The sequence below is a fragment of the Lagopus leucura genome, unplaced genomic scaffold (assembly GCF_019238085.1).
Source record: "Lagopus leucura isolate 7727_CA_CO unplaced genomic scaffold, USGS_WTPT01 Super-Scaffold_100159, whole genome shotgun sequence".
Taxonomy (NCBI): Eukaryota; Metazoa; Chordata; class Aves; order Galliformes; family Phasianidae; genus Lagopus; species Lagopus leucura.
In genome coordinates, this window is record NW_024962335.1 from 9,936,696 (window position 1) to 9,963,200 (window position 26,505).

A 26,505-nucleotide genomic window follows, 5' to 3' on the forward strand; every position below is an offset into this window, starting at 1 on the left:
GTTACACAAGGCTTTATGCCTTCTGCTTTCTGTTTTGGTTTAGAGGGTTCTGGGATCCTGATGCCGTGCTCCTCCCAGATACTGCGTCATAAAAAAATGTGAGAGGAAAGAACATGAGCCAAGTCACCACTGTCTCAGCTGGGTGGAGAGTTGCACTTTCCTTTCCTGGCCCTGCTAGCTGTTGTGTATAACTGACTGAGTAATGGGAATTGTGCTGCTAAAGTGGCTTAGGCAGCTGCGGGGGCCGAGAGGAGTTTGCTTCTTGGAATACTTCTGTAGAGGTGACCATCTGTAGCTGTGGTGTGGATGTTGTGAAGCTTGCATCACCAGTTCTCCCGTGTTTTTGAATTCCTGGTGAGTCACTCACACTCACACTGGTGAGCAAGCGTAGCAGAAGTTGCCAAGAAAAGATCTCGGTTTTTGGCAAGAAAAGAACTGGGTTTTTGACAAGAAAATAACTGTTTTTTTGGAAGAAAAGATCTAGGTTTTTGGCAAGAAAATATCTGGGTTTTTACATCTAAAGTTGCCTATTCAGCGCCCGTGTGCAAAACCACTTCCTTCTCTCACACCCCATTTCTGATCCCTTTTCGTATTTGTGCTTCTGTCAGCTTCTGCTTTGCAGCTTGCCCCGGCTAACATTGTCTCTGCCAAGCTGCAGTTTGCAGTGTGTGTGATGTCATTTTGGTGTTAAGGATCTGGATTATGGTGGTTTCGATCTCAAGTGGATTGGCAAGGATTTTGGTGGGGGAAATCAGAGGGAAAGGGCTTGCAGCAAATAACCTCTAGCAGGCTACAGCTGCTGAGCTGACTGGAAAGGGAAACCTTGGAGGTGAGCATGGCCATCATCTCACACTGTGGTTAGATGATGGGGAATTGAGGAATGGGCAGAGACCGCTGAAGTGAAACCTCAGTTCCAGTCAGGATGACTGCCACAGTGGACCTGCTCTCTCAGCTAACCAGGCCATACTTGTCATGTCACAGCACTTCTCTGGAGCCACTGTCCTCCAGGGGGTGGCTGCTACCCTCCCCATCTTCTGCACCTCAGCCCTCATGAGCGTGAAACCTGGCCATGCATCCTGGCTTTAGTCTTTGCATATGACTCTATCTGTCTGGCCTTCTCTTCCCTGCTCAGGATAATAAATCTAGCATTTGGGAATGTTACCCTTGGAATGTGGCATCTTTCGGGCCCTAACTGGTTTCCAGATTGCGTACTGATGGCAGGTTGTTCCTCGGTGATCCCTGAGGAGTTTTCTGTCTTTTCCCCTGCAAGGCCTTGGACTCTGGTGCTTATAATGCCTCCTGGAATCATAAGGCAGCCAGCAGGGAGAGGTCCAGTCAGCCTCTGTCTCAAGACTTGCCCTTAGTGGTAGCTGCCCTAGAATCATAAAATCATAGAATATCCAGATTTGGAAGGGACCAGTAATGATCTTTGAGTGCAACATCTGGCTCCACACAAGGACTGCCCAAAAATCAGACCATATGTCTGAGAGTGTCCAGACTCTTCTTGACCTTATTCTGGAGGACTCCTTCCACACCTTCAGCTGCCTTTCTGGCAGCTTTTTTTCTTTCACTTCCTTCTCCTTCCAGGCCTTCAGGCAGTGGAAGATGGTGCCTCAAGGCTGTGCAGTTGCACGATGCATCGTTGTCCTTTGGGCATCTTACAGGTGTCTCCTGGCTACCTCTCTGACTCCATACACCCAAATTCTATCTGATTGTTATAAGAACTAACATTTATACAAATCTTTGTATGTGTATCCTTAAGATAAAGCAAATCTGTACTTTAAGTCAGGATGGTCTTCCTTGGGTTCATGAAAGGCAGGTCATGCTTGACTAACCTGATCTCCTTTTATGATTGAGTGACTTACCTGGTGGATAAGGGAAAGGATGTTGGTGTAGTTACTTAGACTTCAGCAAAGCTGCTCCGACAGTATTCTTCTGGAGAAGCTGCAGGTCATGGTCTGGGTTAGTACACTCTTTGCTGGGTTAAGTAAGTGTTGACTGGATGGCTGGGTGCAGAGAGTGGTGGTGAACGGAGTTAAATCCAGCTTGTGGTCATGAGTGGTGTTCCCCAGGGGTTGGTGCTGGGGCCCGCCTTGTTCAGTATTTTTAATGGAGACCTGGATGAGGAAATTGAGTGCACCCTCAGTAAGTTTGCAGATGACATCAATTTGGGAGGCAGTGTCAATTTGCCTGAAGATACGGAGGCCCTTCAGAGGGATCTGAACAGGCTGAGGCCAATGGGATGAAGTTCAATAAGACCAAGTGCCGGTCCTGCACTTAGGCCACAACAGACTCAGGCAATGCTACAGGCTTAGGGCAGAGTGGCTGGAAGACTGTGTGGAGGAAAAGTTTCATTAACAGTAACAATCAAAGCACGGGTGACCTGGGACTTTCAAATGTTTTGCTTATTTTAGCAGCTGTTTTAAAAGTAAGCTACTATACTAGAGTCTCAGAAGTTGGCAATGACCCTGGTACCGATTCCTAAGGGAATCTCCACAGGAGAACTGTGTTGTCTTATCTGAATTATGTTATTGGAAGAACTTCTCAGCTATGTGGAGTACTGCCCCTCTGTCATCAACCTGAAGGATTACTGTGAGAGTTCATAGGCTGGTGAGAAAGAAGGTTAGAGTTTACTTAACATTTTTCCACACTGTTTGTATATTCCTTTTATTTGGAAGAAATGATAATATTACAAATTTTATCTTGTCTGCAATCTGCTGGTAACTAAAAAGAAATAAATCTTAGTGAAACTGAACCAAGTGTATACTTCTCTTCCTATAGCTATATGGTGAGGCAACTGAGAAGCTAAGACCTTGTCTTGGACTTCAGTCCATGGTAGCGCAAAGCTAAATGGCTTTGTGTTGTCTGCATGTCTGCTGAATTTAGGACTCTGTGAGGCTGAATCCTATTCCCTTTGGATATCAGATGTGGCCAGTTCTTCCTTCTTGAAGAGAAAAATAACTTAGGCTTTATTTACTACTGGCAATTCTAGCCTAGCTCCTCTCAAATGCTAAAAACTTGATGGCCGTGATTACACGTTACAATGGAGTACGTAGTAAAGACAGAGATGAGGTAGAGTGAGGAAGCCTGCTAAACTTAAGGGACAATCCTAAGTACTACACAATATAAAGGAGACAAAACTTAGTACCTGTTTAAAGAAGCATATTTTTCATCTCTTCTTCCAGATGTCTGTACAGTGCTGTACACCTTAAGACAATGCAAACCATGCAGACATATGACTATAATGAGTAAAATGTTACCCAGGTACATAAGGACACATGAATGGCCATACTGGCTTAGAACAAGGGGCCACTTTTCACAGCAGTCTGTCTCCTAGGTGACTGATTCTGTGTGGATGCTGAGCAGGGACTAGAAACAGAACATGCACAATACATTTCCTAAGCACTTTCCTCTCTTCTCACTCATGACTGCTGAGGACATTTCCCAAACCATACGCAGCCTATCTATTTAAAAACTCCATGTGGTGATTTTTAAGGCACATGTCCACCTGAATCCATGCACATTTTTTACATCCACACATCCACAACATCCGTTAGCAAGGAATTCCAGAATTTGCATACAGATTTTATGTCAAATGCTTTTCCATGTAGAATTTATTTGTTGGTGAAAAGGAAAATGATTCTCATGGTTTATAATCAGTGAATGGTGGCTTCAGTTGCTCAGTGAATAATCCCTCTCCTTTAGGATCTTAGGAAAGCTCCCAAATAGAGTTGAGGTGAATGGGTGACACTCAGAAATTCATGCAGCTCCTTCTGCAAGTGAAGATTGCCCCACAGAATCAGTATGTATAGTTTAGTACAAATGATGCTTTACACTCAGGAAACACTCCCAAATAAACTTGTTTAGGATTTGGGATAATTCTTCACATGGTAAGAGAAACTACATAAGCACATTAGCCAGCTGTGTGTGAACAGTTTTCCAGAAAAAAAGGGCAAGAGGAATTTATTGTCTCTGCGGGTTTTGTGCTCCCTCACTGCTAGCCGTAATCCATAGTCAAAGTTCTGGGAATTGTTTAAGTAAATCATATAGATGACTCTTTCACATGCCTTTCTTCGCTGAAGAACTGGGGCTCCAAAACACACCCGGATATTTTGCAGCAGGTTATCTGTTCTCTGCTTCAGGCACTAAGGGCAGGGAGAACTGTGATGCGCTTTGTGCCTGGCAGGATTTACTCTTCTTAAACGTTACAGCTTGTCTTGCTGCCCTGTTTTTTCTCAAGTTTTCTGGGTTTTGAGGAGAGCCTCCCTGTTTTTCGTTCTTCCCTTTTTGAATTGCTCTTTGCACCATGGTCATGACCTGAATCAAAAAGGAGGAAAAAACAAATCCGCATCAACTATTAGTGAATTACTACTTACTGAAAAATTACACGGCTTTGGTTTGTTTCACATGATATTGTGGTACTGTGGGAGAAACATTTCCTTTACTGAAGGAGAGCCACAGCATAATTCAAAATCTCGTACTAAAATATAAAAGCTTCAGCCTTAGGCAGGGAACCTGTTCCTACTGCTCCAGCATTTCCTACATTTCACAGAATCAGATTTTACATTCCTTTATCTCCAGTAACTGCAGGAAGAGAGTAATGCAGGGTCAGAGGCGTTATCCCTTACCACTGTGTTGAGATTTTGCTAACTCTTTTCCATGGGCTGTTCTCAAAGAGGTTAAAGACACTCTGGCCATTCAGTGTCTCACCTGGAAAGCTCCATTAAAACCAGTTCTGATATCCTCCATAGAATGCCAGCCACACAAAGGAGTTTTCCAGCACTACTACTGCCTGCTACCATCTGTCTTACTGCTTTACTAAATCCTATTGTTCAGTATTTTTGGAATAGAACAGTAGCTGAGAAACCTTTAAAATACTGAAATGTCTTCTGTGAAGAGTTGGAGACACTTTTGCCATTATGTTTCTTTGTCTTCTGAGAGATCAAATTAAAGCTGGATGAATGGAAATTTTCTCTTCTGGATAGGATTATGTCACAAAATACACTTTTTCCTGGCTCCTGTGGCACAGATGGCTTTTCACAATTGCTGTTAGTATTACAGGTGAGTCTTTCAGAGCTAAAACACACAGAGATAAGGACAGAAAGATATTTAATTTCCATACAATTTCATGACAAGATATATATAAAGATGATGACCTAGAAGACAAAATCATTACAGGTAAAACTCCTGCTACTTTCACCTGATGCATTTAATAGAAGCAATTTCCTAAGAATCACAGGAGAAAAAAGAAGTAATGTACTGTATTTCAAATTTTACAGAACCACAAGGCCATCACACTGCATTAAGGACACCAGTGCCAACATTATGTAGCCCTTATACCACTATCTCTTCTGAGTCAGACAGAAGTACCCATTGTAGAAGCAGCAGAGAGATACCTTGCCATTACAGAAGAAAGACACCAAGACATTTCTTCTCTCTTTTGTCAGTTGAAAGCCTAACTTTTTCAAGTATGTGTAAAAAAAGCCTGAGTTGAAAGGTGCCAAGCAGGGATCCTTGAAATTATTTAATATTAACAAACTGATTTGCCTTATTTCACAGGGCGATTCTGTCAGGATCTGCAGCTGCCTAACTAGCCAGCTAATTCCACTTTGGACTGTTACTAAACAACAGCCAAGTGTACAGAAGGTACAGAACATTTGTTCTACCAAGGAATGAACACTCAGTATTACTGCCATAAGGTTTTGCAATAGGGTACTGCCTTCACTGTTCATTGCCAAATTGACACACCCGAAAAGCAAAGGGAATGTCTAGCACTGAGCTGTGTAACAGAACCATGACAATGTTGTTTTAAACAAACGGACTACAATTAGTACATGTCTGTTTTGGGCTATCGGTGTCACCAACCCATTTGTTTTCTCACTGGGCATTTGTCTTCTCACTGTTTCTTTCTGGCTGCATGACAATGCATTCCCTCCCTTCCTCCCTCTCTCCCAAGGCAGCAGAAATCATCCCTTCTTTGAACAAAGCATCAGATCAGTGCCTGTGCCTCTCTCTGCCACTCCAGCAAAGCTGATGAAAGAAGGGCTACAGGCTAAAGGAGGGGGTCTGGTGCTCTAGGTAAGAAGAAGGACTCTCTTCTTGTCTAGCATCACCTTTCACTGAAGTGTCCACCATACAATGGAGTGGCAGAGGACAGCTGTCTTAGTTTGTGAATGAAAAAAAAAAAGAGGAGTATGAAAAGGAGGAGATGAGTTTGACAGAAATCAGCTTGCGATCATTCTTTCACTCCAGCTTGTGAAAAAATTAAAAGTTCACAGAAAATAATCTCCTACCTGAAATACTTTCCTACTTGTTTGGTAGAGGCTGTCATTGGCAATTTAACTGTAAAAAATTGGGAAAAAAAGAAAAAATATTCAATGTGCATGTCATATGTCTCAAAAAATAACAACAAAATGAATCACCCAAATTTTGTCTTGGCCAGTTCAGATTCAGTGATGGCTGTGCTTGGTACGGACTGCGGAAGTAAAGTTACTGTAAGCAGACATGTATGGACATCAAATCAAATGACTAACATTCAGATTCAGGGTGGCAAGTTGTGGGGGTTATGACTTCCTTCACATTGAACTGATTCCAGCTCACATCCCCACATCCCCTTCTTCATCTCTTGCCAAAGTCTATTTTGGGATGGAAACACTCCACACTGCTCCAAACGAAATGCTTCTACTATGGATAAAACTATATGTCAGGGAGTGAGAATGCCAAAGGCAACATGATTGTTTTGTTTTGGTAAGCCTGCAGCTCTGTTTTGATGTGTGCCCTCAGTCCTAGTCTCTGCTCTAAGGCAAGCAAACACTGGCTATTCACATGACAATGAAATAAACAGTCTTCAGAGCAGGGACTATGAGGAGGATGGAGAGAGGCTAGTGAGTCTCATGGCCTCCTGTATTCCTTCTTGTGTTTCTCTTTTCCTGACTGTGATTCTCTGATCAATATCTACAAGTCTAGAGCTCTACTGAACAGTGAGAGAAGAAAGGAAACCCACAGCTAAAGAGAGTGGGACTTATGGAGTACTACAGGGAAGTGCAGGTTTGAATCCCTTGAACTGAATTAAAAAGTAACAGCTGTTTCTCATGATTAAAAACACTAATTGCTAGGCTACCATAGAGGCTGACGGCTACCCAACCACTTCAGGAAGCAATGCACATGGCTGTACTATGTGTGGTGTTCGCAAACATCTCCACTACTACATCAAGCCATGCTGGTCAAGCAATGTGGATGCGAATGGGAGAGAAGAGGTGGTGCCATCTGGTTGATCTTGACTAATAATGCATCTTGTGAGCTGCTCAGCTGCTAGGATTCACTGCAGGAGGGTGGCTGAGTTAGAACAGGGTGCCCTGGGGCGCGAGAAATGCCAGTCACAGCAGCCAGAGGAGCTGAAAGCAGCATGGCAGCCTCCAGGCTGGTGGTGCCACTGCATTCAGACAGCACCTGAACAGAGGCCCAGCACAGGTGAGATGAAAGTACCTGAGTTGCAGCAACCCTTAGGCTAGAAATTATTTTCTCTCATATACATGTAAGCATCCTCCTTCACTACACATCCTGCTAATTATAACATTTCTTAAAAAAACAGTAGGAGAAAAAGATTCTGGGATGCAGTCCAGGTCTAAAACTGAAATAACAAGGCAGTTAAGAGCCAGGATTTATTTTTTTCTTTCATCTAAGCAACCCAGTTCCAGGAAAGCCTAGATAGAATGTGATCTGTGTGATCTGATTTTTACCCTTGGGCATAATACATAATAGGTAGGAACAGCTGCAGCCCGGGAAGAAAGTGATTTAAAGTCTCCCAGGACTGTAAGAACAGCAATCTGTACAGAAGTTCTTTATCAGTCTCCTATTTTTCAGGCAAACTCTGATAGTCATAATGTTCAAAAGCACAGACACTGCATGTGCTGCAGAAGTCAATCACTGCTGCAGTTATTTGTGCCCAAACTTAGAAGCTGGAAAAGGGAGTTATACTTCACGTCCTCTCTCTGCACGCAGGAAACTTGTGTCCTCCCAGAAACCTTTTCATAAACTAAATGTTTGTCTGCTTCCAGTTACCACAGTACTTTTTATTTGGTTGGTTTTGTTTGTTTTCTGATTAAGTTATCCAAGACGAAAACAAAGTAGTCTAATAGCGTAGAATAACTCTGTGTACAGTTTGGAAAAACAAACAAACATACAAAAAAAACAACAGAAAAATAAGACAGGAATTCAGAAACAAGAACAAAGTCATTGCCAAAACTTACTGCTACTGAAAGACATTGTTAGATTTTCAGCACGCAAAGTAAGATCACTCTATGAATGCCAACTCATTGTCCTGAGACTAAATTTCAACATCCTTTGTATAGTTAGAGAATAAATAATATATACTCACATTCCTATGTTCAACTGATGTGTACTAGTTCCATGTGAACCTCTGAAACTCACAGTTTTGTATTAGAACACTGATAATGTGGGTAACTTGTATTTTTTTCATCTGGTCCTGGTTGAGCAGTTCTAGATCTCTTCTCTTGAAAATAATGCCTGAAGTACTATTTTGTATGATTTGCTGACATTGCTTCTGGGACAGATTTCAAAGCTCTTATTTCAGTGAAAAAAATAATCATGTTTCTATTTCCTTCTGTAATTCTCAGAATATTTCAGACAGCTTATTTAGCTGTGTAGGAGAGGTCATAACCAGAAAGACATGTATTAACAGCTTCACAAAATTTAGTTTAGTTTAAAATTTAGCTAATAATAAGAGCTGCAGGGGAAAAAAAAAAAAGTGACATTATTATGCTGCAGTTAGCACTGCTTTGAGGTGTTGTTGGAATATATTAAAAATACAACAAGGAAAATCAATAAATGCTGACATGGCACTGTGAGGTGAGGCCAAGAATTTTCCTAATTGGGGCATTTCTACATTACTACTTTCTTCATAGATTTACTTGTTTTTGTGTGTTTCTGAGTATCTGACAGTGGACTGTGTCATTGCTTTTTGGGTAACTTTGAACACTAAGCTTAACAAATTCCATTGATTTTCAGTACTCAGTTCTCAGCAATGTTTTTAATTAAATCCCTACCTGAAAATCTACCAACCCCTTTCCCTGTGTAACTGCTACATAAAAAAACTGCCTTCAGGACACTGCAAGACTGTTCGTTAAATATGTTAATTTCTGCTCTTAAAGTTGAGCTTCAAGTTCATTTTTTTTTCTCCAGTGAGACATTCCCAATCAGTAAAGATGAATGTAACTATGTGATGAAGATAGTTTAAAACAAAGCAAAATGAGCTCTTCCAACAGCAGGGACTGAGTGAAATCCTAGCCAAAGGACCTGTATTTATCTATTTGCTTTCCTGGGGTTTAGGCTTATAAAAGAAAAAAAAAAAAAAAAAAAAGACTAATTGAGATTTTTAGAAGTAAAATAAATATATAATGTTTACCTTTGTCTACTGGGTGAAGTTCATGAAATATCTTGTGTTGAATTTCAGTGCCTGGGGACTGTGAGACAGAATAGAAAAGCAAACAAATTATTAATAAGCTCCCACAGAATGAATGAGAAAAGCATATTATTAATAAGTCAGCCACCTGATGGCTTGTTCTGGGAGAATACAACTAAATTAGGACAGGGGAAGACTGGTAGTAGGGAAGGGGTTAATATGCAACAGGCTTTTTCTCTCTCTCTTTTTTTTTTTCTGGGCAAAAGGCAAGTTGACACTTCAGTGGTTGGCCTGATTTCTAAAAGCTCAAAAGCTCAGCACTTTCTGCTCATATTTTAAGTTTTTGGGTGCTCAGCATTTAAAAATAGAATTAGTTTTCTTTCTGGGGAAGTAGGAATGCTATATTAGACACCATTGTTTTAATTAGGACTTTTAAGTGTTTGCCAACTGTAATGAATCTCACATTTTCTAAATGGTTCTGTATGATGCTGAATAATAGTAATGGAGAAGTGCCATGTTTAAAAAAGATTAATTCCATAGGGTAGTAGCTGGGCCATGTAGCTATACATGTGCTCAGTACCACCTCTAAGTGCAAGGAAGGGGCATAAGACATTGTTATGAATGCTGCCAACATGAGTATTTCAGACTTGGAGCTTGGCAATATTCCCACTGTTAAATAAAAATGTTTTCCTAGAATTCACAATTACCTTTTTCTCTATTAAACAAAAAAGACAACAGAAAATATTTTACTGGACTTAGCAAAAATTTTGTTCAACGATACTAAAAGTGAGATGAGTGGAGCTGAGTGAGTGGTATGTTAGTGATCTTGGAGACTGAAGGGGACCTGGTATAGGCTCCAGCTCCAAGGCATATTCCGTGACATAAAAATTTAAATGTATCAAATAACATATCCACGAGACAGAATTTTATGACTTTTCCTGTCTCAGACTTGTTCATGTTAATATTTCCATAAAAATCTGTGGCATAAATTAGATACAATTGTCAGTAAAGAAACAATGACTGTTCTAGGTCAGCAACTCTGGGTAACAAAATTGCTCATTCAGAGTTACAGTGGTTGAATTCAGTTGTCATATATCAGTCTGTCATTACAAAAAGAACACAGCATGTTTCTGCTGGGATGAAAATCACTCACATTTCTGCTTTCATGACTTCTGTCCGTAGCAGTGCTGCTAAAGGGATCTCCTGATGGTTTGTTTTTATTCTGCACAGGAAATAGGATGTAACATTTTTATTCATGAGGGAATATTATAGTTACGAAGAAAAAGTTGTAAATAAACATGATAATCACAGTGCCAGAAGGAATATGTGTAAGCAAGCTTTTCAAGATTGAATTCCTTATGCTTGTTCTGCTCAGCAAATATTTATGAACCTGGACACAAACATATTATGCTGACGAGGGACCTCACTTCCTACTCTATTTGGGAGGTTTATTTTTAGTCTGGGAACCTGGAGAGACAGGGTTTCTCAGGAGTATTAATTGCCACTGCTTTGTTTTTTTCCAATGTTTGGGCTTCTAGAAGAGAAGAAAGGCGTAAAATACAAAAAGTTTCTATCTATTGAAGAAGAATCGATCTATTGAACTAATTAAAACATTCATAAAGCAGCCAGCGTTATAATATGTGTACACAAAGAGACTATCAATCATCGAAACATTAATATGATTATTTCCCAAACGACAGTTTGCAACAGGCAACAGTAGCAGTGCTTCTGCTTTACTTCTGAGGGCCACGTAGTTTTCCAAGCTGAACATTAAAAAAGTGCAGTTGAGGGCTCCATAAAGTTCTAGCATGAGTTCCAGTCAAAACCTCTACTGTACCTGTGGTGTTCCATTAACCACCTTTTCCAAATGCCTTAAAGAACTTCAAGGCCAGGCTGGATGGGGATTTTGATCTAATAAGATTAATTTAGTCACTGAAACGGATCCACAAAGGATAACACAAAATCATGAGAGATAAAAGTAAGAAATTTGTTGCAAGAACTGTGATGAGCTGTTCATTCAAAGTCATTTGATAAACTACTGTTACTTTCTGAGTACACCTTACTGTTGTTACAGTGTTTGTTCACTGTGCTTTGCTCTACTATCATACAATGAAAATATGTACATGGCATACATAAGTCTTTGCTTGTTTCATAAATTACAGGAAGGGATCAACTGCAGCCCTACCTAGCTAACAGTTTTGCCACATCTACAGGTGTTTATAGTTATTGCCATGCAAAGCCAAAGGCAGCAGACTACCATTGTTAAGCCTGAGGTACAGACACTGAAGCAATTAAGCTTTACCAAATATTCTCCTGCAACTTCTGTGTTTCTGGGTAGGCATTCCTGTCTTGCTTTGTTCTTGGGTATTTCTTTTTTGCATATTATCAAGCAAGTCTACCTAAATGATGAGAAGTGATACCCTAATGTTCTGCAGTGGTCTTCTGTGCTTGTCTCTACTGCAGTTATTTAAACTGTGTTACACACTTCCAATTCTACTTCTGAGTTTGAAAGTCCCTGAAATCACAAGAGATTTACACATCTCTTGTATCACTGGGATAAATGTAAATATAGGGCCTTTAATCACAATCCCTGGGAAGCATACCAAACATGGGTGTTTTGCAAGAAGCAGTGATAAACTACACAAGAATCACGTGGCAGCCAGCTCAACGTGCAGCTGTGTGGCATTAGGCAAACAAGTGTGACTTGCTTTATTTATGCCATTTATAGACCACAAGGAAACAGTGCTCAGGGACATCAGAAGAAAACAGGAATCAATCCCAGTGACTGGCATGATGGGCTTTTTGACACAAACAAGGCTATTTTTAGCAAATGCCCTGGAAAAGCCCTGAGTTTTAGGCATACTTTTCATGGTTCTCACGAGTTGCCAGCCCCATGTCACATCCCACAAGCACAGCCTGATGAGAGGAGGGGGAGTAAGAAAACATGAAAGGCTGAGATGCACTGAGAAGTCCACAATACTTGGCATTAGTCAGAAGATGCTAACTTCAGGGTCCATTTACCAATTTCATTCTGAAGTTCTCATGAATTATTTATTTTTTTATATGCAGTTCAGTGAAATGTTCCTGTGTGGATTTATCACTCACATGTGAACAAACTGAATCTCAAAAGTAATACTATAAGACCAAACAAGATGGAGAGTATATTTAGGAAAAAAAATCTCTCAATACTCCCTCCTCCTCTGTGTGCTTTCACTACCCCTCTGCTATTAGTTATTGTACTGTGCAGGACACTTCACACGACCCACTATGTTCAACTTCCCATGATTAACACAGTCCTGGAAATAACATCGCATCAGTAGTAGAAACTCTTATTTGGCTCGTTAGCACAGGGCAGAAATTTCAAGCTGTAGGTAAACATTGAAAGTCAGCACCACTCACACAAACCCTACATCAGAAATTACTAGCCCCCAAGTGGGCTGGGTGAGCCTGTCTGCATTTCATCTTCCTTAGGTACAAAAGCTGGCAGCACTGCTTAAACTATGGACGACAGTGAGGCTCTGGACAAGTAGAGCTGCTGGGCTCTGCACGAACAAGACTCACCAGAGCTTATCTGACTGCATCTTCTTTCCATCGGTCATAAAACTAGGTCCAAAACTCCAAGTCATACATCTTGTCAACCAACCCAGTCATCTGAAATGCCTATGTGCATGTTTTGATAAGTGCTACAGGGTATCTCTTCAGTTTTATTCATGCTTAGTACACAACCTTATTTATATGGTTTCCCCTTTTAGTGTTGTTTACTGTATCTGTGACATAAACAGGAAGTAACAATTTACAGGAATTATTATTGTTGGCTAAAAAAGTACACTCACAAAAGTTTGTTTTGCTTCTCTACAGTAAACATCATGAGGATTATTACAGCAATCACAGACAACAAAGAAATAAACAAGACAGAAAGATTTGGGTCCATTCTTGTGCAGCAAGTAAATGTTTCAGGAAAATAAAGGGTCTCACTGTCATTCATTGAAAGCACTTTGTAAAATCTGGGGCTAAATTTGCCTACAAATTGGAAATAGGCAGTGGGTAGCCTTATGCTGACAGCGCTTAGCAGCAGTATGATACAGTATGTCTGTATGTGCAAGAGGAAAACACAACTCCTGAACACTGAATGGAGTGTCTGCAAAGTACGGTTGACATCACTGCACAGTATTTTTTGTGCTAAGTGTTGACATCCTCTTCGTCACCCTTATCCTATATCTGCTTGCTCAGCTGCACAGCACAATCTGATTGGTAGAGATCTGCCTGTCTTTGAAACTGTACCACTTCCTTCTGGGCAATTTGAGTTAAGCTATTAAATAACAATACTGCTCTGCACTGTTAATTTGGATTTTATCTCCACAGATTGTGTAAATGCTTTACAATTATCGGCTACCTAATTAATTTGTTAATTATTCGCACTGACTGAACACCAGACTTCTTTGGAATAGAACCTAATAATCACTAGCGATTATTCCCTAGTGGCATTTGGGTCAGAAATGTAAGCAGCCAATAAAAATTCATAGCATACCTTAGTACCTAATTTTAGCCGGTGTGCAGCAATATCGTAGGAGTCTGAGCTGTCAGAAGATCGGCTGCTGTAAAAGACGAGCATCATTTTATTTAATTTCTAGATTTGGTGATTGCAAACCGTATTTTACAGCATTCATTCCAACCACTAGCAGGTATTTTCTATAGTAATTCTAGTTGTAGAGATGTAAATATGTTTTTTAGATACCTGTCTGCCAGATCCATATTTTCATTTTACAGCTAACTTGCAAAAATCATAATCATCTTAGAGAAAAATTAGTTATTGGAAGAGATCTGTTCTATCCAGGTTATCCAAGTCTCCCACTTCTGCTCAGCCTTCTTTTAGTTCTGCTTCACATGCTTTCCCCCTCCAACCCCTCCCGTACGGCATCATCTTCTTTGTTCCCCCTGAGCTTTCTCTCAGTTCTCTAACGGCGCATTAAGATTTTGTGTCTCCTTTTATTTCCTTCCATTTCAGCACCAGTTTTGAAACTCAGCTTTTGACTTGTAAACCCCAGCCACTGAAAGTAAGATGAGGTAGATCCAACTCACGTTTCCTCAGAGAAAACTGAAAGTTTTATTCATTCCTTACAAGATGCAGAGAACTTACATTATTTTATATGTTTGTATACGTGGTATATCTTAATAGTTCTAAATTACCTGGAATCCCAGTCTAATGCATCAGAATTCAGGACTGCGGAGCCCACCTTAGCTTGCTGCGTCACTATTTGCTCATGCTCCTTCAGGCACAGATAATGATAAGAAAACCACATATGTTTCAATTAAAGCTATTAGCAAATTTACTGTTACTGTAACCCCATAGAGGATTATGTTTTGTGACAGTAGGATGAACTGAGGAAGGAGGAAAAGGCTCAGAGGGACTTTCCTTACCTCCTTATTATCCACAGAGTAGTTCAAGAGAGCATCACAGAAATGCTGTCCTATTGACTCAAAATCTTTGATATCAAAATGGGTGCTTCGTCTCCAGCCTGCACATCAGTAGGAGCGAATCAGAAATGGAAATGTCAGCCATCTTGCTGCCTGCTAGCTACGGTGTGCCAGCATAGTGGCTGACTGCAAACTCACTGTCACTGACAGATGCTAGAAGTAGGTCTATGACTGCTAGGCTTTTGTACAGATAGCATTAAGGATCATCATGCTGCCTATATGGACAAATCTATCTACTCATAGCAGATTAACTATGTATTATATTACTTTCCACATCAACTGTATTTATTTTTACCAAGGATCTTCTTCCGGATAGCTGATTCCCATACCAGTATTTTTAGTTTCCACTTTTAATTTGCCACTTACCAATATTGTTGTTTAACAGTACAGATGTAATAATGATAGTGGTGGCCTGAACGGTCACCAGGTGAATACTGCAGTTTGGGTATTTTTTCCAGATCTTATCTTCAATCATTATTCATTTCTACCCAGTAAGAGAGAACACCAACAAGGGGTTGGTGGCTCAAGCTACCATTTTCCCTGAAGAAGCAAAAGGAAAGGTCTTGTTTGATGATTATTTACTCAATAGCTACAGGGAATTGTCTCACCCAGCTTAGAGCCACAAACAGAGGCTTCCAAAGTGTAGCTGTTGTTGATGCCCATCTTCCACATTACAACTCGACCTGTGCTTTCTTTGCTCTTACGTACTCTGAAACGGCAGTCTGGGAACGAGAACTTAGAAGATGGGCACACCATTAATAGTTGAACTTAATAGGAAGGTGCAATAATGTCAAGGTTTTTTTTTAATAAATATATCCTATCTACCAGATACATAATTGTGAGTTTTCAATCTACCATACTTGAATATTGCACAATATATTCAGACTAATCAATATTATTACTGGCATAATGGAGATGTAGGTGCCTTCAATTAGAAGCTTAATTTACTTTAAGGACTTGAGAATTCTCAAACAACTTTTATGCAGCTGTATGAAGCTGTATGAACTACCATATTATCACTGATATCAGGAAGACAACATTAGCTGCAAGTATGCAATCACATCTAATAGGTTCGTTTGTGTACTGCTTATTATTGAACTTTTGCCATCTTTCTGATCAAAAAGAAGCTTACTTTAGTCAGATCTTGCTGGAAAATGACATATTTTAGTATCAGTAATTTCCTAATAAAAATATTTTTGATTGAAATATCTCACAAAAACATGGTGATTCTGACACAATTTGCAACTGAAAAAAAATCAGAAAGATTCAACTTGGAGAAAATTTTCAACTTCTTTAGTTTACTTATTTGTTTTTAATTCCACTGTATGTACATTATAGTAGATATAAGTAGGTGAGATACAAGTATGTAATATTTAATGCTAGTTTTTTCACATTATCAAATAGTGTTACTTTCATATTTTCGCGCTTTGGTTTCTTCATTATTTCAGAAATGCTAACCTTATGACATAATTTAGCATTATATACTTTGGAGTGCTGGAATTTCAAAGGAATCACAATTTTGTACTTCTACCATTCTTAGTTTTAGCCACTTGAAGATTATTTTACTGGGTAAAGTACAGCCTTTTAACAAATATGGTTACATCCTTACAGAGAACTTAGGGATCCTTGTTGATGTTTGAAATTTCAGCTGACTGCATTTCTAACCTGACATTTGCTTACCTTATCTGGGCAATTCTTGCTCAGCAAGAGTGGAAAGGCACGTGGACACAAGTGCCGTGCTTTTGGCTCCTGCTCTCTCTCACAACCGTACATGAAGACATTTTGTTTTCTGTTGTGACCATGGATGTCACAATACAGAAAAATGTCACGCTTCTCCATCACTCTGTAGTATGGGACAACACAGAATATTTTGCTAGAACTGTGCTTTTCTCTCCACCTCGGAAATGCTAATTTGAGTCAGTAAGTTACACTGAAGCTCATGTTTAATCTCAAGAGCAATAAATTGGTAAGATTTCATATTCTGAGCACAAAGTTTACTGCAGCACAACATTTACTATGCAAAACTGCTCAGTTTCTCCAGGATAAAACACTTGGCTGTGCAAGAAGGCATGACAGTATTCATCAGCAATCTTTATCCTCGTGTTCATAAGCTTTCATAGCCTACTTACTTTAATGAATTTCAGAAGATAGGCATCACAAAACTAGATGTTCACAGTTTTATGGTTGCTTGTTTTGCTTTTGTTTTCTATACAGCTTCCTCAATCTCCCTCCCTGATTATATGGTGTTTGTTTTTTTCCCGCTCTGCCATTTCTCCTTTTTCCCTTCTTTTAGTCCCTCTCTCAGGTTCAGTTACATACATTCACCTCTGTAGATGTGTCCTATAGCATGTTGTGCAGCTAAAATCCATCATTTGTATCTGCTTCTTTTGCTCTCATATATGTACAGAATAATACGCGCTATACAATCACAACACTGAAGGATAAATAAACTGGCTCAGAATGATGATGTGAATAGTTTTTCCCTTATCCAAGCTGAAGACATCAGTTATTATGATGTGCCATGATTTTGCAACACGTTATCACTTAACTAGCTTTTTAAAAGAAAATTTGCAGGTAGACATACACATGCTGCTGTTTTTTTTTTTTCAGTCTGTACCTCTGACATCCAACCCCTGCCAAAGCAGAGTCCTACAGGAAACATGTGATGGCATCACAGTGTGTTGCCTGGGGCTCTGCTCTGGGCGAGAGTTGAAAATCTATAGTGGAGCTAAGAAGGAAGCAATAACAAATGTGTCTGTCTTAGCTGAGTGTGACGGTCAGTAGCACATCAGAACACATAATTCATACTAATTATAGGGACTCACAAGTGCAAGCTGTCTTTGTATGGTAAGACAGAGATAAATTCTCACAGAAAAGGAGTACAGTAAGTAAGGCAGTACCCATCTCCTTCAAGCTAAGGACTTATATACCAAAGCATTTACTTGAAGGTAAACAGATATTATTTAAATCTTATTTAAAACTATGTGTAACCAGTAGTGGATGAAAAACATTGAATGTAGGAATAGTGACACTGCTTTTTTTTTCTGATTTTTTTTTCTTACCAGAAGTATTTGTATCAATTTGCACTAAAGAGATAAATAATATGGAAACAGAAATGGACATAGAGAAGTCACACTAAGACAGAGACCCTGAATAGGAAAATCACTGATTTTAAGGGGAGAGAAAATGAGTTTACCTTCTGATCATGTTTCGGGTATACCAGATTGAAGGATAACATTTCTTCACTTTAGATTTGTATTTGCGGTTCAAGTCATGACCTGCTAAAGAGCAGCGATGATTTCCCACAATCACACCATCTGGGTTCAACATTGGTACCACTTTGAAGACAAAAGTGTCCCGGAGCTGATGAGCGTTGCCTGAATTACCAAGAATGTAATCCAGAATGCCCTTCATTATCCAGGAGCTGTTGGTTTCTCCAGGATGCACTCTTGCAGTTAGAATCACAGCCTTTCTCTTTGTGTCCTTGCCACTTTCAGGGGGGTTGGTGATAGTTAAGACGTGTACTGTGTTTCCTGCCAGGGAATGGCACAAGATATGAGTCTTGCAGAACTTGGACTTCATTGGATCTTTAGAGATGGCCACCAGGTACTCCTGCAGGTTGGAGTAGGTGTAAGGATAGCAGTGGGCAAAATAGCAAGTGTCTCTGTCATGAGGAAACTGAAATGTCCATGTCAGTGAGAAATACTGACGTCCACCTTCACTCACATTGGTTTTGTAATACTTGATTTCATTTCCTGTCCTTCGCCAGCCAATGTTGTGTTCCTTAGCATCAACTTCTGAGTACAGCAGCGGCCGCAAACCATGCCTGTACAGGCTTCTACGCTTGCTGAAGTTGACAATGGTGAAGCGATAAGGCATCCCTGCCTGAGTATTGCTTACTTGGAAGTAAAACCATTGCACGTGCCTGCTTGTGTAGAGGTCAGTTCTCAGTGTCAGCTGGTATTCAAATTCATTTCTGCTAGGTAAAAGAAGGCAAACGGTTGTGATGCTGGTTAGCACTGCAGTATGATTCAGTGTCAAACAATGCAGGCTGCCATGAAAGTACCCCACAGTCAATCTGGTGCAAATCATGCTGATTTACACTTAAAGACTGCACAGCTGCCAGGAAAAGATGCCTATTTCCTCCACACTTGTATCAAGTGTGTCAATAATACAACTGCTGGTTTTCTTAGGACTTAAAACTAAGACTTCTAAAATAAGTTCTCTACACAGTGTTTTGAAGTATGTGCTTAAGAAAATTGTGTGGGTGACTATTACCTACAGAAATAGTTCAGTATTGCATAACGCCTATCAGATCATTTTATTCAAAGGCCATCTGGAACTACACTTGAAGCTTCTTCAACTGTGTAAAATAGGTGACAAATCCAGAGAAACATCCTGCTTAGAAGGTGAGCAGGCAACTGGTAATAACAATTCTGATGATAACTCTGTTATAATAAAAGAGGAAAAGATTACAAACTTACATTTTAACCACCTTCTGCAAATTACCACTCTCAAATCGTGCTTCAAAGATGAGTGTATTGTCCACTTCCTGATGGAAGATCTGTTTCACAGGGTAGAGACCTCTCACTTGGGAATACATAAAATACGATTCTGAGTTAGCTAGTGGGAGAGTGGAACACAGGCATTTAATTTCAGTCTGAGTCATTTTAGGCAATAATGCATCTTTCTAAAAATTCCTTCTAGAAACAGACAACTGCATGTAGCTGAGCTTCACGCATACTTCAGGTAAATGTAAAAGAAATTGCAGGGAGCTTTGCTGCCCATTCCCACTCAACTTGATGGATGTCAGCCTAAAATCTGTCACTGCATGAGCTTGGGCAAAGCAAACATCAGAAACAATAGAAAGTTGACAACTGCTGCCATGACTTTCTTTTTAAATCTCTCCTAGTCTAGAAGTTAAAAAGATGACACCTAAATCAAGAGCAATTACTTTTATATTATAAATGATGCTTTCACACCATATTTAGCATACAGTTTGAAAACAGCTCTCTTTTTGCTCCATTCTGCTACTTTGTGCACTGTTCCTCAGATGAGATGCACAGCTGAACTTTCATTAGTATTTTTCATTAAAAAACAAACAAACAAACAAAAACACAAACAAAAAACCAAACAACCAGAAATGCCAGATACACCATCAGCATACTTTTTGACTTGGAAGTTATTTAGGTTCCAGAATATTCTTTGCATAATTTTATCCATTGAGGATCCTCTCTTTACAGATGAAGGTAAGAATTATTTTTAGAGTTTTTTTTTTCTTTTTCTTTTGTTTTGTTTGTTTGTTTTGCTTTCTCTGCATTGGTGCTCAATGTAGCAGCAAAGCTTTTGCCACCAAGGTGAAGAATACTGGATTAATCAAAACTTCTTGCTACCCCCAAAGTGTACCCACAAAATAGAGAAAGAAGATGCATTTGGAAGCCAGAAGCCCAGATATCCTGCTGCAGAAGTCAGCAGTGTCGTGTGGTGACTGCGGCAGGAGCAGAGTCAGCATGACTGCACAGAATGAGACAGCGTGAGCTGCACTCAGAGAACTCTCCTGTTGTTTTAGAAAAGCTCTGACAATTATGGCTTAAGAAAGTTTAGCAAAGCCAAGATTTTTTAATTCCCTGAATCATTAGAATTGTTGTTTTGCTGGTTCAGATACCCGTTTGAATAATTACTTTCTGTATAGCTGAAATTCCGTTCACAGTTTGTCTACCCTCTGCTTCTTCTTTAAACTCTTCTTCATCATGAAGGAAGAAAAGCAGTTAAACCAGTGAAGCCTTTGTGGAAACATCTGTATCAGACAAGTGCTACATAATGAAATGTAGGAATAAAATCTGAGATGCCTATCAGAGTCCATCGATTTTTCTGCATGTCACCACAGGATTGCATTTTTCTGTCCTAAATTAGATGTCAGGAGGGCGTGCAGGCGCTCAGCAGCAGATGGTCCGTGGCCAGGTATTAACTCCCCGTTCCTGCTGAAGTTAAATTCAGTGGGAATCAGGAGAGTGCAGCTGCTGCCTCCCTCAGGATGCGATGGCTCACGGCATGCCATCAGTCTGCGGCACTGGCATTGTAAATTTTCTATTTGGAGATGTCTGGCCTATCGTGTGGAGTTTTCAGCGCAGAGAATGTCAGCGTTTTAAAAATTAAACTTGGATGGCAAAGCCACCAACCTGGAGGTTTGTGTCCCAGAAAGCGGAAAGCTGCCTTTTTTAAGGTCAGCAGCAATGGACTGTAACAGAAATCACAACCCTTGTTTCCAAAAGGCAGGAAAGCTACCTGAAGTGTTCCTCCACACCAAATATATCAACAGACTAGTACATGATAATATGCTCATGCTGCTGCAGTAGTGAATTTCTAGATAAAATGATGGTGTATTTCAGCATATTGAAAACCTCTAGCAGCGTATTCCGAGGCTTCACAGACGTGTTGACATCAGGAAGAATGTCAGCTACCTTTCAGTTCTGCACGCCTGAAAATTTGATGGCCACAACCAGTTACCCTAGAATTGCAAAACTATTACAATCCCTTCTTATCTATATACAACTGGACTCAGGCCAAAACCAACAACTGCCTGAAGCTTTGAGTTCATTTAAGACAAGTGTATCAACTTAGTAAGCACAGGAAACAAAACGAAACGAAACAAACAAACAAAAACCAACACAAAAGCACTCTGATAATCAAATAATGTTGGAGGTACAGGACAACTAACCCCCTTCATTTCTGTCCAATTAATCCTTGCCAGATTTAGGAGACTATAATCAAGCACTGATTCAATCTCGCTTTTCTTTGTAAATCTTAGCTAAACAACTGTAAATAAAATTTCTCCCAACACAGAATTTAGTAGTGACCTTGCAGTTATACAGCTCTCATATTTTTCATTTTCTCTTTTGGCTTGACATTAAGTAATCTTTTCCCACTCATATTTTCATAAGCAACTCACTCTAGCTGTTTCATACTGTTGCTGATACAAAGGCTTGAACCGAGCTGGACATCTGAGATTAACAACTGCATGAGCAGAATGTGTGGTAGATGAGACCTCTGTGTAAATAATTTTCTTCCCTATATATTAGAAAAGGATGTATTCTGAAGTGCTAAAAATAACAATAAAACACTATATTGATTTTATTAGGCTTTGCATGGTTCACTAAGGAGGTAAAATATTGGCATCAAAGCAGATACTTAGTCTACCCACAGCTTAGAGCAACATTTCTCTGGGTGTTCTCACCTTCTCCTAGATAAATCACAGTGCCCTTGTCAGGAGGTTGGTAGGATGGTGTGATCTCCAAACCCGTTGGAGTGTACAATGGCTCAGGACTACTGGGTATCCAATCTGAAACAGAGGAGACACACAGAAAAGACTACAAGCAGGAAGACTATTATTTATACAGCTTGTTTACTCAGCAATTACTCTGAATTCCTGTATTGCTCTCTATCAGCACATGGTACTACTAAGAAAACAGATGCTGCATCTATAGAGTGAAGTTGTGGATTGCTGACCACACAGGCAATGCAACATGTCCCTGTAACTTGCAGGGCATTTGCCTGGCACATCAAAGAGCTCTCTTAAGGTTTCAATAATACTAACGCAAGATTCGCTTCCTCTTTGCCCATGGACCAGATTTTGAGTGTGACACAGTAACTTACCAATGTGCTCAATTCTGTCCCTGCTGACTTCACATTGGTTTGGCCAGTACCCCTGGGAAAACTGACCCACGGGTGGTAAGTCACATGGATTCTGCAGCTCCTGCAAATGGGGCACCACAGCCTCTGAGTCAAGTGGTAACTGTTTTGCCCTTGCAAAAATATCAGCACAGACAGAATCTGTAAGAAAGTGAAAGAACCCTCGCATCAATCTCTTCTGTTCTTTCAAGTAGAAACAGGCTGCAGAGATCATCTACATGAAATTAGCATCATTAAGCACGGCTCGATAAAATTACATCCAAGTGAAATGTAAATTGAGTGCTCCAGCCTATAAATCACATTACATTTAAAGTTAGCATTGAATTAACAATTCATTAAACCACAAAGCACAAGAACGGGAAATATCTTACTTGGTTTCCTACTGAAAATCTTGGCATTTGGTATTGTTCTTGCTTTTATTACTAGCTTATTATGATATGCTCTACGATCCCAACGCATCAGCCAAAATCTGTTCTGTGCATTATCTGAATGGCTTAGTCCTAAAAAGCTTCTGACACAGTGTATGTAGCAGCGTACCGCTAGCGTGACAGGAGAGGTAATGATCTGATGCTATCAAGAATTCTACCATCAGAGGCACTTGGAGGAAGTAGAAGGTCCTCTTTGCTTGTCAGCAAGGAGCCCTTCCAAGTAATAAGAAGCCACTTGAATGGAAACATGACAGACAGAGAAAAGCTTTGAAAAAAAAATAGTAATTGGAAAATTGGGACTGGTACTGTGCACCAGCCACCACACTATCCAGAGGTAATTACTTCTCTTTGCCAGAGATATAAAATGTCCCATTTCAAAGCATTCTCTCTATCCTTCAGTCTATCTGCTTGGAACAGGCCAAAAGACAGGAGATTGGCTTCGTAGGGATTGTTTTTTTGATTTTTGTTTTGGAAAGCCAGCTTTAGACCTCGCTTCAAAATCTACTTTTCCTCACAATGAGCAAAAGAACATTATAACAAACCACAGCTCCTTACCTTAAGGATCTGAGTATTGATTCCACATGTGAAAGGCACATTAACCGAAAACAAAACTGCTGAACCCATTTTTAAATTCTACTGATTATCTAACTCTAGTGGATACTTGGCTAGTAAAATACCAATACTAGACAAAGGCACACTGCAGGATGGAACGGAGATAATCACTCACCTAAGTCAAGAACCACAAAGTGTGACTAGACCTAGCCCAATTTTGGTTACATCTTGATAGTTATGTGTGCACTGATATTTCTTCCCTCTCCTTTCTTCCCCACAGCAGTCTTAAGGGAATAGCTGGGAAGATCCTAACCTGCATGAACTGTGCACTGCTGATTGTCTTCTGCCACACAGGAGTCATGGGAGTCTTCATCCTAAAAAAAATAAATAAATCATAGAATGATAGAATCACAGAATAGCTTAGGTTGAAAGGGATCTTAAAGATCACCAACAGGGCTGCCACCCACCAGATCAGGCTGCCCAAGGCTCCATCCAACCTGGCCTTGAATGCCTCCAGGGATGGGGCATGAAAGAAACACAAACATAAATCTGAAGAGGAAAGCTTAGGCAGGAGCAGGGAGCCAAGGCATTACTCTTCACCTTCACCTGCAGTCTGGCCACTTGCATTCCTCTTGCCTTGTTGGGGTCTACATCTAATAAAAGGAGCAGGAGCCACATGCATGAAGGTCACAAAAGAGGCTAGGCTGCACTGATAACCATTTAACCACTGCAGTACAGCTTTAGTTTGTTGTTCAGAAAGAAGAGTTACCTCTGCTTTGGTTTACTTTATGACTTGAATAAGAATTAGGCCAAATCTGCATGGTTGTTTACTATGTCAATGTAATATTGACATGTTCTATTTGCCTCTCAAAGAAGATATGTTTTCATTCATCCCGTTTCCCAGTGCCTGTCTTGGGCAGTACTGGCAATCATACTGTTGGGTGAAAAGGCAGAAGAGAAAATTCATATAAGAAAGGTCTGTTTTTCCAGCTGCATAAATTATGCCTCTGATCCAACTCATCAAAGTCTAATGGCATAAAACTGGGAGAGAGGCAATGGAAAAGAATAGCTAGGGCAGTGGCAATGCAGATATATGCCAAAATTATCCCAAAGCATAAGTGCTAGCACAGGGAAGTAAGGAACTTGATACTGGTGATCTCAAGCTTAACACTCAGCAAGAATTAAAGAGAAGCCACTCAAATTCAAGCTGCACGTAGGCAATGAAAAGCTATCTGCTAACCTGGCTTAAATTTGAAGCACATTTGCAAAGGACAACAGCACTTATCCTCTCTTCTGCCCTTAACATAGAACACATATTTCCTGGGTTGTCAATCTAGCCCCTTTTCAATAACACCACAGTCAATTAAAAAAACAAATTTCCTTCCTGAAATATGAATGTCATTAACATCCAATCTATTTCACAGCTGGTAAACACACTCAGCTTTATTTATTGCTCCCATTTACATTTACCACAGCTGCAAATACAAGGTTCCTAAAAACCCGCTAGTCCTATAGCTGATCAAGAGCTTGGTTCTCACAGGTGAAGAACTGAAAATAATTCATAAACCAAAGCACAGGTAAAAAAATAAGAGAGAGTGTGGGACTTCACTTTGCTCTCAGTGCTATGTACAAAATGCATGATGAGCTCTTAATACAGGCTTTGTGTAGTCTTACATACCGTAAGAGTCTGAAATTTACAAAGGTTGCTCTACAAGTAATGCTTCCTATTTATTTCCATGGAAACTACAACAGATACGAATAGCATAATAACACTGTTTGGAAGAACAAGTTCTCAGCTACAAAACGCGTCTTTTTTTTTTCCACATAGTCATCACCATAAGTGATGCATTTTTGACAGCAATAAACAGCCTGCATTCTGCACTTGTAAAAATCTGCATGGCTGTCCAGAACGTGGCTCGACTTTTGCATTGCTGTTGCCACTTTTCGAAACACACCACAACACGCTGCCTCGCTGGGCTCTGATCCACTGTTGGTCTTAATAACTGTTCAGCAAACGCTGATGAACGCCAGTGGGTGCTATTTATTCCATGTGGAAGAATGCAATGACACACCTTTGCTTCACTGGCACTTTCATGTCAGAGCCATTTGGTCAGACTGCCCCTCTGCTGCGCTCTGTCACAGGGCAACAAAACGGAATATTCGTGGGAAGGTTCAGTTGCTCCCATCTTACCACTACTATCAGCCTCTGACTTTGTGGTCCAACATAACAAAATAGGCAGCATTACTTTCAGAGCAGCCCAGCAGAGCAGGTAAGCACAGTCTGTGATGCTACTGGAAATGATTTGTTACAGGGACTCCTTGCTAACTTTTTCCCATTGAGCCATTTTTACACGTTAAGAGCAGGACTGGCTTTCAGAGCCCAGAACGCGCAGGCTGCAGTTGGTGCCACGTAGGCATGGCAGCACAGCAGCTATGGCAGGCTGTCTGCTCAGTGATGGGGACCATTGCTGGCAACTATCGCAGGCCTTTGAACAGAGGAACGCCGAGGTCTACTTAGGAGCTGTAGGCCGTAAGGTGTAAGATAAAAGGAACAGAAAGGAGCGGGAGAGGCGAATGGGGCCTCGCGCAGCTGCACCGCTCCCTAACACAACCGCCCTTGCCTCGCTTTCCAGGCACGCTGACATGCCCCGGGTAACCAGGCACCGCCTTCCCGCCCACCGAGCTGCGCCCCGCTGCCGCCCCACGACGCGCTTCAGCCGCCCTCTGGAGCCGAGCGCCCCCAGCGGGCAGGAGGCCGGGGCGGGACCGTGACGGCGCTACGCCGGCGCCCGGCTCGGGGGCGGCTGTAGCGGCAAGCCAGGCAGCGCCGTACGGGCCTCCCTGGCTCCCGCTACCATGGCAACCTCCCCAGCTTTCGCGAGAGTTCGGTGCCTGGCGTGAGCAGGGGGTTGCGGCGTACTGAGCTCCGGGCCCGCTTTG

General features: G+C 40.7%; 1 protein-coding gene across 1 annotated transcript; it reads right to left on the bottom strand.

Annotated features, from left to right (window-relative positions):
* Nucleotides 1-2,711: 2,711 nt before the first annotated feature.
* On the bottom strand, nucleotides 2,712-26,210 carry AGBL3 (AGBL carboxypeptidase 3). The gene is given in 17 exon segments (XM_042890025.1): nucleotides 2,712-4,233; nucleotides 4,235-4,317; nucleotides 4,868-5,076; nucleotides 6,294-6,342; nucleotides 9,425-9,482; nucleotides 10,575-10,643; nucleotides 13,950-14,016; nucleotides 14,609-14,688; nucleotides 14,840-14,937; nucleotides 15,505-15,631; nucleotides 16,577-16,739; nucleotides 18,093-18,875; nucleotides 19,381-19,510; nucleotides 22,131-22,235; nucleotides 22,550-22,726; nucleotides 23,879-23,939; nucleotides 26,187-26,210. Coding segments are annotated over 17 exon segments (2,457 nt in total). The 3' UTR covers nucleotides 2,712-4,059.
* Nucleotides 26,211-26,505: the final 295 nt, after the last annotated feature.